We start from the raw sequence: 11038 nt of genomic DNA on the forward strand, positions 1-11038 counted from the left end.
GGAGCCAGTGGAGTTTAATTAACAAGGGAACGTCATGGTCGGCCTTGTACTTTAAGAAAATCACTCTCTCAGCCGTGCGGAGGGCAGATTGGAAAAGAGAAAATCTCGAGATAACGAAGACCTGGTGGTGACTTCAGCGGCTTCGTGCACAGTGAGATGATGCCAGATGCTAGAGATACTGTGGAGGAGAAAGGCAGCATCTGGCAACTGATTGCAAATGTCGGGTGAGACAGGATGAGGGCAGTAGCCCAGGTAATGAATAGAGCGGACTGCCCTTCTGCTCCACATCTGTGGTCATGTGCTCCTAGGACTCTCCACTCCCTCGCCTCTCCCGCAGCCGTTTGAGGCATTTCTCTCCTGGCCGGACCAGGAGAGAACCGGAAGCAGCTCCGCCAGGAGGCTTCTGGGAGAACGTTTTCCTAACATCCTTTTACGACAGCCCGGAAAGGCGAGCCGCCTGCTTCCAAGGCTGGGGGTGAGGACGAGGAGCCTGCGGGGGAAGCCGGCAGTCAGGCAATCAGAAGTGGGGGGACAGAAACCGAGGAGCCGGGAGGCTTCATCCTTGTGTCCGAAGGGCTACTCGTGGAGACACCGCAGCACCCACAGCCAGAGATTTGCGAGGAAGGACAGGGAAGGGGGAGAGGAGAACTTGCGATTCTCCATGGCAACCCTCTTGTGACGTTTTAAACCCCATCTCCATCCCCAGCCGCAGAGTCATTGAGAGTTGAGTATTCCAAGGGAGGTTCCTGTCTGGAGAAAGTAGGGGCCGCGCGCGAGGGTTTCTGGGAAGAGTAGTCCGGGCTGGGTGTGTGCGGAAGTCTTCAAAGGGTCCTCTTGGAATTAGGTGAGTGCTGGGCTGAGGGAGTGAAAGAGCTCCGGTTCCCCCCGCACGTCGCCTCCGCGGCTCTTCTGGGATGTGCCCGGGGGTGCTTGGAGGCCCAGGACCCGGCAGCCGAAACAGGAGAGTTGCTTTTAGAGCGTGGGCCTGCTCTGTCCGTGGCCTCTGCTCCTCGCTGGCCCTTCCCAGCCCCACTCCCTCCTTACTGAGCTGAAGGGGAAATTTTTCTCAGAAAATAGGCCAAAAAAAAAGGAGCTTTTTCTTAAGTTGCTTTTGATTAATCGTTGCTTTTTCTGGCCAATAAATGAACAAACATTTTTTAAAAGATACATACAAGTGCCAAGCACTGTACTAAGCCCTGGAAATACACCAACTAAATAATGATGCATTCTGTCAAGGAGCTTACATTCTATTGAGGAAAACAACCTTTACGTAATTAAGGATATACAAAATAAAAACAAGATAATTTTGGAAAGAGCACTAGCATCTTGGGAAAGGTTTCTTGCAGAAAGTGTTGCTTGAGTTGTTTTGAAAGAAACAGAGATTAAGAGGCAGAGATGAGGGAGTGCATTCCAGGCATAGGATGCAGTCAGTGCAAAGTCAAGAAGATGGGGAGATGGAGTGTCTTTTGTGAAGACCAGCAAGGTCAGTCTGACTGCACTGCAAGAGTGTGGGGAAAACGAGTGGATATATGAGGGAGTGTGGAAAGGCAGGTTGGGAAAAGGTTGTGAAGGGTTTAAAATGTTAAAACCTTTTTCTATATGATATTTGTTTGAATTTAATCCTAAGGTATTAAGGAACCACTGGAGTGTTCATTGAGTGAGAGAGTTACATGGTTACACTTGTGCTTTAGGAAAACCGTTCTAGTAGCTTTGTGGTGAATGGATTGGAGTGGAGAGAAATAAGACAAGAAGAGAGAATGGGAGACTATTGCAGTAGTCCGTGCAGTGGTGATGTGGGCCTGAACCAGAAGCGGGTGAAGATGAGTGACATTTGAGATGTTAGAGAGATAGAAAGATAAATATTTGGCAACTCAATAAGTATGTGGAGTAAGGAAAGGAGATTTCCAAAAACAAACAAAAACTTTGAGCCCAGTCTGGATTAAGAATGAGAGAGCAGACTACTAGACCCTGTTGCTGATAAGGGGCTTATCTCTGACTCCTAGAGTTGATTGGAGTCCCTTTCTCCTGGTTAGTACATTGTGAGCTTTTTGAAGAGGAATAATGAATCCTTGATCATAGTTACTGAGTAGACTTGAGTCTTGTTCAGTTTATTTAAGTAAATAAAGAAATGAACAGGACCTAAGGTGAAGGTAGAAGGAAGGTAGAAGTGGGTAAAATTTTTCTATCACTTATCTTTGGTTCACTGGAGGGAAAAAAAAAGGTGCCCTGGCCACCCACAAACAAAAAAAACAGTAAAGACCCATATAAGATTTGAGCAGATATTGCCATAGCGTTACAGATTTTACTCTACCACCTATTTCATCATGCTTATAGACTATATGTATTGAAAATTATTTGAAGACAAAATTAGGGGAGCTGCTTAAATTTTTAAGAACCACTTTCTGGGGGCAGCTAGGTGGCACAATGGATAGAGTTCCAGCCTTGGAGTCAGGAGGACCTGAGTTCAAATGCAGTCTCAGACACATAGCCCACAACACTTACTAGCAGTGTGACCCTGGGCAAGTCACTTAACCCCGATTGCCTAGCCAAAAAAAAAAAAAAAGAACCGTTTCCTGGGGAACAATGAATATATTATCCGCAGTTCTTAGGTAGCTGTTTCCCTAGAATCTGACCTGTACACTGGAGGTTTCTCACAGATTTTTAGTTCATTCTTTGTCGTTCTAGCTAATCTTCTATTTGCTGTTTTCACAATCATCTCTGTGACTATATGAATAATTGGTGATAATTTCTCATATTCATTTAAATTGCTCTTTACAATTTACAGAGGCTTTTTACAATTTTAGAGGCAGTTGGTGACACAGTGGATAGAGCACTAGGCCTGGAGTCAGTAAGACCTGAGTTCAAATCCAGCCTTAGACACACACTAGCTTTGTGATCCTGGGCAATTCTCTTAAACTCTCTCAGCCTCCGTTTCCTCAACTGTAAAATAGGGATAGTGCCAGGCACATGGTAATTGCAGTATGAATGCTGATTCCTTTCCGGTTTGTCACAACACACCTGTGAGGGAAGAAGTACAAGTATCATTCCCCTTTTACAGATGAGGAAATTGAAGCCCAGGGAAATTTAATGGCTTAAAGTTACAGAGCCAATAAGTAGTAAAGCAAAGACTAGCATTAGAACCAGCATAGTTAGAGTGCTTTGGCTTTTCTGACCAGATTTTCCTTTCCTTTTATAAGGTTGTGGTTTACATAAGGAATAAATATCAACGTTTCTTTGTTCAGTCTTATTTTTCCATCCTTACTAAATGACTAGGTCTTGACTAGCATTCATTGTCATATATGTCTAAGCCTTTAGGGTTAGTTATTTGTTGCTGCTGATTTTTTTTGTCCAATATTCCAGAAGTGGCTTTGAAGAAGAGGCTGAAGGTAACTAAGACTGGACACTAGCTGAAGTAAGTTTCCTTCTGAGATAGTCTCATTCAGAATGTCTGCAGAATTGAGTGAGGATTCAATATTGATTTCTCCCACTCCAACTGAAAAAGAGAGTATTTTGAGAGTGAAGATAGAAGAGGACCGCTCCTATGAACAGGGATCTAGTGTCCACTGGAACAGCTGCCATGGTCCAGAAATCTTTCGCCAACAGTTCAGGCAGTTTGGGTACCAAGATTCACCAGGGCCCCGTGAAGCCCTGAGCCAACTCCGTCAGCTTTGCCGTCTCTGGCTTAGACCAGAGAGGCACACAAAGGAGCAGATCCTAGAGCTACTGTCCTGGAGCAGTTCCTGACCATCTTGCCCAAGGAACTCCAGACCTGGGTTCGAGAGCATCATCCAGAAAATGGGGAAGAGGCAGTGACCATTCTAGAAGATTTGGAGAGAGAGCTTGATGAACCAGGACATCAGGTAGGAAGAGGGAAAGGTTATCTAAAATAACTTCTTGATACTCTTTTCTTTCTATATTTTGAGGACACCACTCTCTCCTGGTTTTCCTCCTACCTATCTGACCTCAATTTCTCTTACTCACTTTCTGGATCTTCCTCTAGATCACACCCTCTAACCATAGGTATCCCTCAGGGTTCTATTCTTATCCCTCCTCTCTTCTATACTGCTTCACTTGGTGATCTCATCAACTCCCATGGATTTAATTACCATCTTTATGCTGATGATTCTTAAATCTACTAATTCTGCCCCAATCTTTTTCCTGACTTCCCATTTTGCATCTCCAGCTGCCCTTAAGACATCTCTAGCTTCATGTTCAGTAGAAATCTTTAACTCAATATGTCCAAAATAGAACTCATCTTCCCCTCTAAACCCTTCCCCGCTCCTGCCTTCCCTGTTACTGTAGAGGGCAACACCATCTTTCCATCCCTCAGGCTCACAGCCTAGGAGTCATCCGGGATTCTTCACTATCTCTCACCCCCTGTCCAATCTCTTGCCAAGGCCTATTGATTTCACTTTTGCAGCATCTCTCCAATATGCCCACTTCTCTCCTCTGACACTGCCACCACTCTAGTGCAGGGTTTCATCACCTCCTACCTGGAATATTTCAGTAGCCTGCCCCATTCCAATGCATCCTCCATTTAGCCACTAAAGTGGCTTTCCTAAAGTGCAGGTCCTGTCATGCCACACACACAAACATACCTCTGTTCAGTAAACTCCAGTGGCTTCCTGTTGCCTCCAGGAGCAAATACAAAAATGCTGTTTGGCATTCAAAGTCCTTCATAATCTAGCCCCACTCCTACCTTTCCATTCCTCTTATACCTTATTCCCTGACACATATGCTTCAATCCAGTAACACTGGCCTCCTGGCAGTTCCACACAAGACACTCTACATCTTAGGTCTAGGCATTTTCTTTGGTTGTTCCCCATTTCCGGAAAGCTCTCCATTCTCCTCTATGACTACTGACCTCCCTGGATTCCTTTAAATTCTAACCCAAATCCCACCTTCTACAGCCGTTCCTAACCCCTAACTTCAGTGCCTTCTTTCTGTTAATTATTTCCTGTTTATTCTGTAATATAGCTTGAGATATATAGATATTTGTTTGCATGTTGTCTTTCCCATTAAATTGTAAGCTCCTTGAGAACAGGGACTGTTTTTTGCCTCTTTTTGTATCCTCAGCATTTAGCACAGTGCCTAGCATAGAGTAATCGATTAATAAATGTTTATTGATTGATAGTGTGGGTATGGACCTTTGGACTTGTTTTGGAGCATTTATTGGAATAGTTTATTTTGAATAATTTATTGGAATAGAGAAAATAACTGAATTTCGTTCTGGAGAATGAATCAGTTTGGAATTAGAGGTCCCTATGTGTATCTGTTTTCTCCTGTTACCTGATCCATTTCTAGGTGCTAGAATGAAAGTATCTTTGCCTTGTTGATTTTTCCTGGAATGTTCTTTTTTCTCTGCTTTATTTCCAGTTCTAGTTGTGATTTCCTTCCAATCACCTATCCTCCCCCAATAACTAAATTGATTCCAGGTCTCATTCAGTGGTCAAGCACAAGAAGACCTTATAGAGGAGATGGAACCTCAGGAAACAGCTGAGGAGTCATCAAATATACAGCCACTGCCCATGGAAAATGAGCTTAAGTGGGAAGCGTGGGAGTTCCACCCGCTAAGACACAGTGGTAAGGAGCTGGCTTCTATCTGGTTTAGAATATATAGCACAAAATATTGGTGCCTTTGTCAATAATGTCCTACAAAACTTTTCTTGCTCATTTACCTTTCCTTAGGAAGTGCCCCTCTCCAAGTGAGAAAAGTGCCTCCCTGTATATATAGTGTGCTTCCTATAATTTTAGCATAACTTCTTGTTATCAGATTGTCATGAGCTTCTAGGAATTTTTATTCCCACATGTCGGTTGCATCAGTTATTTCTCCACTTGTAACCTTTTTCTTGGTAATTTATTTACCCAATAAGAGTAAGTTTTCAAATTACCAAGATCTCTTCTAAATACTAAAGCAATTAATTTGATTTATTTTTAATGTAAAATATCACAAGCTTATCTCATTAGAGTTGTCATTATTATGCTATTACCCTGTGTACTGCCCTTCACCCTAATATTTGATGACATTCTGTATTTTATTTTAAATCTCAAGAATAATTTTGTTTACCTGACATTACTGTGTCCCTCCTCCCTTTACCTCCCTCCCTCTTGCCTTACAGCTCCTTAGCCTATACATTTCAGAAATATTTTCTGACTGATCACCATTCATCTGATGTCTGAACCCTTACTCCCTTAAAATGAAGGAATGTTGCAGCAGCTCAGAATCATCAAAGCTTAGTATTGGAAAGGGCCTCAGAGGACATATTTCATCCAAATACCTGAAGGATGATTTCATTTTTGAACACTTCAAATAACATTGAATTCTCACTACATTTTTAGACTTGCTTAAATGTGTTAATTACATTTTCATTTTCCTCTCCAATAGCAACTTTCAGATTCTATAACTCGTATAGATCAGAATTCAGATAAAAAATGCAAAATTCCATCATTCATACGTTGTTACTTCTCTGACCGTATACTTTTATCTATATTTTCCAATCCTATATTCCACTTGATTTCTCACTCTCTCTTTGCTGATGGTTTTTTCCTAACTTGAACCCTTTTTTAATAGGTCTTTGACTGCTTTTCTACTCATTAAGAAAGGGTTTTTTACTGCCCATAATAATGATTACCTCATTTTTCTCGTATTTTTTCCACTTCTGACTAATGGTAATTTTGTTTTACCCTCTCTTTCACACTCACCCTTATTATTATGATAACATTTCACAGAAATATACAAACCATTAGTGTTAGTGTGTTTATGTTTTATTTATCTGTCTCCAGTAGGTTCCCTTCTTGAAACACGGGGAATAAGTAACATTTGTATTTTCTGTTGTTTCAGATGGTGATACTCAGACTGAGAATGGGGAGTCCCCTCCAGATCAAGAGATTTCTTCAGGCATGGAACCACAGGATGATATTTCTGGCACCCTTAATATAGACGTTGCTCAGATTTTCAAATATGGAGAAATCTGTCAGCGTGAGGGCAGATTTGAAAGAAAGCAGGGAAATCCCTCTCGTAAAAAACAGCATAAATGTGATGAATGTGGTAAACTTTTCAGCCAGAGCTCGGCCCTGATTTTACACCAGAGAATCCACAGTGGGGAGAAACCTTATGAATGTGATGAGTGTGGGAAAGCCTTCAGCAGGAGTTCAATCCTTATTCAACATCAGAGAATCCACACTGGAGAAAAACCATATAAATGTCATGAATGTGGGAAAGCTTTCAGTCAGAATTCTGGGCTTATTAATCATCAGAGAATCCATACTGGGGAAAAACCCTATGAATGTAGTGAGTGTGGGAAAGCTTATAGTCAAAGCTCAAATCTTTTTAGGCATCAGCGAAGACACAGTGAAGAAAAAATCCTATCAATGTCATGAATGTGTAAAAATATTCTTATAGAGGTTGGGCCTTTTTCATCAGAAAAGAAGGTGTAATGGGGAAGGAGGGAATCAATTTAGTTTTAGTGGACTAAGTAGTTCCCTCTTAACATCATCCACGTGGAAAATGAGGGAGATCTGTAGTCATTATTTCTACTTTATCTGTCTTTATGTTGTTACACCTTTCTATAGACTCTCAGAATCTTAACCTTATTTTTGATATTTATTTCTAAATTTCCTGTTTGTAAACTCCTCTGCCTGCCCTGTTTCAAAGCTTTCTTGTTAAGACAAGTGAATTGTTTCTGTATTCAGAATATGAGTCCCTTCAAAGACAGATTTTATGTCCTGTTAAAAATGCAACACCAGAACTCTAAAGACCAAATCTCCAAAGCACCATTTCTGACTTTTAAATTGTCATCTTTTGTTAAAATCTTGTTTGCAAATCAGGCTCTAGGAATGATACATAGCTCAAAAGAAAGAGGTAGACCTTTTAATGTAAAACAAAAGGAAATTAATCTATATACATTAAGTGCCTAGTGTGTGTTAGGCACTGTACTAAGCTCTGGGCATAGAAAAAGTCAAAAAACTACCTGCTCTCAAGGAGCTCACAATCCAATGAAGGAGACCACAAATGTGTACAAACAAGCTGCATACAGGATAAAAGATGAGAGGCATTAAGAGGGATTGAGAAAGGTTTCTTAGAGAAGATGGATTTTTGTTGGGACTTGAAGAAAGCTGGTAGGCAGAGATGAGAGGGAGAGCATTCCAGGCATGGGGGACGAGGCCGGTGTCACGGGATTGAAGAGTATATAGCAAGGAGTAAGGTGTAAGAAGAATGAAAATGGGTGGGGAACAAGGGTGTGTTGCCCCTTGTAGTGCCAAACATAGGATTATGTATTTGATCCTGGAGGTAATAAGGAGCCACTGGAATTTATTGAGTAGGGAGATGACATAGGTCAGAGTCAAACATTGAAAAGCAGACATGGCACTTAAATCAGAAAAGGGATAAACTCTTTTATTGAATAAGGATTGATTGATAATAATAAGACTCCATGCATTATGAGTACAGTTATCTATCTTTTTAAAAAATGTCCAAAGCTATCTAATTTGTAGACAGTTTACTGATGAAGTTACAGTACCAACATATATCTTATCAGGAAATAGTCAATTAAAATACAGCTTTAAGATGGGAAGTTTTAGGATATGAGAATGTGTTGTAGTTACACATGTTAAGAGGATAATGGTGTCATCCAGGTCATATTGGAGTCTAGGAAAAGGATAGTTGGAGAATAAAACTTATCAGCATGTCTCCAGCACTCTCTATTTGATAATTAAGTACCTACTATGTGCTTAGCCCTGTGCTAATCACTGGGTTTACAAATAACTAATTCCAACTTTCAAGGGGCTTATATTCTAACGTGGAGGGTGAGAAGTTCACTGAGAGTGCTAGCTGCTGGCATAAGTATCTAGTCAATCCAGCCAATATATTGCTGTGGATGAGAACCACTGAGATTGAAAAAGAAGTAGTGAGCACTTACAAGTTCCTCAATGTTACTGTAGCTTGGTACCTACCACTATGGATTATAAACTAGTTTTCTGCTATAAATCGGTGTCTTGAGAATGTAGGGAAATATAGACTTTTTCTTCCCTAGGATATACTTATTGCTGAGTAAGTTGATCCCTTAGAACTAATGCCACCACCAGAAATCTAAGGGTTTTAGATTAAAGAGTTTTCGAGCAGCCCTTAGTAGCATTCTTCATCTCCAAGTTGAAGCTGCTCTCTATTGCGAGTTCTAAAGCTTTTCAAAAGATCTTAATAGCTAACTACTCAGACACCAGGTATCCTTAAAGTTATACCTTTATGTTTAATTGATCACATGTTCTGTTTAAAAATAAAATTTTTGGTTTGTTCATGTCTAAAATATCTATCAGACTTCACAAAACTAATTTTCAGTGTTTCCAGGTTTCTTAACTTGTCAATAGGGTCATTATAATAATACACATATTATTAGTCACTAGACTGTGTACTCCATGGCTATGTAGCCCAGGTTCATTGCTTGGTGGAAAACACTAGTAGCAAAATAAGGCTCTGAGAAAGAGGAGGGGGAAAAAAAAGTATGTTTATAGTGACCCTTTGATGCTGACCCTTAGGAATTTTAATCATTTTAGTCTCAAAATAATTAACTATCTAATGCTTGGAGTGCCTTCAAAGTAAAATGGGATTGTCATTGGCCAGTTAAAAATAGTGGTAAATAAAAGGGCAGCAGGTGGAGAAGTGGATGCAAAAAGAAGCTCGTTAATAGATATACTGATCGTGATTAACCAAGAAATGTGCTTTATAGATTTAACAGTGTACAAATATGTCTTGATACTATGTATTTGAAGTTATAAAAGGGTCTTTTGCTTGGGACTCATTCTACTTGTAGTTACTAAGAGAGAACAAGTGATGTCTAATAAAGCTATGAGCTCTCCCTAAAATAAATATATCTTGCATTATTCCTGAGTGCTAGTATGAAAGAACAGGGTTGGAACTAGTAGGTGAGATTGCAGATTTAAGAAAGATTATATAAAGGAAACAGTCACCCACACCTTAAATTGCAAGCTGTGCAAGAAATTAGAAAATCCAAAGGCTTCCTTTAAATGGGAGGATGCTTTCAGAGGAGCTAGGCTAGCAGTTAAGTCCTTGATATCTAAGCACAAATCAGCCCTGAACATCTGAAAGGATTTATCTTTGTGGAATCCATTGCTACATCCTCTTTTTGCTGCACTGGTTTATCCCAACTAGAGGCACTGTAGCTTAGAATACAAAGACCCCTTTCTGAGGACATAATCCTTTGGCATTGCTCTAACTGATCTTGATAGAATAATGGCACCTCTTAGTGGTTAAGGTAGGTAACCTCAGACTTGGATTCTGTACGTTTAAAAGTTAGAAGTTGGAGTTGTCCTCCAACTTTCTGCAAATGTTCTTACCCTTTTACCTCATAAGCAGTTTTTCCTGGATACACCATATCCCCCAAAATCTGAAAGGATTTTGGACTCCCTCTACAAGAGAATACTTTCTTTCTCACTCCTTGCTACTAAATCTATAACAAACCACATACCAGTATAGGCACCATCACCTGGAATGGCACCAACCCCAAAATATTTGGTCACAACTTCCTATCACAGGACCATAGATTTAGAACTTGAAAAGGTTCAGCCTTCTTATTTTACAAATGAGAAAACAGGCCTAGAGATTTAAAGTGATTTGCCCAGTATCACATAGCAAGTAGCAGATCTCTTATTTGTAAGACCCTTTGATTCCAGATCTACCATTTAAAAAAAAAAGTTCTAATGATAAACTTTTTTTACAACTGTTTTTCCTGATGCACAGCACATGCATGAAAATATACACGTAATTGAAAATGTGTAGAGCCCAATTTGAACCCTTTGTAAAAAAATTAGTAAACTGAGAGAAACTGTCTGCCACAATATACACTATTCTGTAGATGTGACCCACCTCTACTGAGAGTATGCAGGTGTATTTAATATCAGTTTCTGCAGGAGATCAAGACAGTATTGTCCCATGGTAGGATTATGCACTTTGTTATTGAGCTGTTTCTTCCATTTGTTCATTTTTACCTTCTTTATTTGCCTCAAAATCCATGCCCTCCCACTC

General features: G+C 40.3%; 1 protein-coding gene across 1 annotated transcript; it reads left to right on the forward strand.

The window, feature by feature from the left end:
- The first annotated feature begins 3 nt into the window (after positions 1-3).
- LOC144457683 (zinc finger protein 24-like) lies at positions 4-9862 on the forward strand. Its single transcript, XM_078155739.1, is given in 6 exon segments — positions 4-844; positions 3361-3721; positions 3724-3860; positions 5436-5583; positions 6842-7359; positions 7361-9862. Coding segments are annotated over 5 exon segments (1122 nt in total). The 5' UTR covers positions 4-844; positions 3361-3444; the 3' UTR covers positions 7403-9862.
- The last annotated feature ends 1176 nt before the right edge of the window (positions 9863-11038 follow it).

The sequence above is a fragment of the Phascolarctos cinereus genome, unplaced genomic scaffold (assembly GCF_003287225.1).
Source record: "Phascolarctos cinereus isolate Bilbo 61053 unplaced genomic scaffold, phaCin_HiC Scaffold_5;HRSCAF=322, whole genome shotgun sequence".
Taxonomy (NCBI): Eukaryota; Metazoa; Chordata; class Mammalia; order Diprotodontia; family Phascolarctidae; genus Phascolarctos; species Phascolarctos cinereus.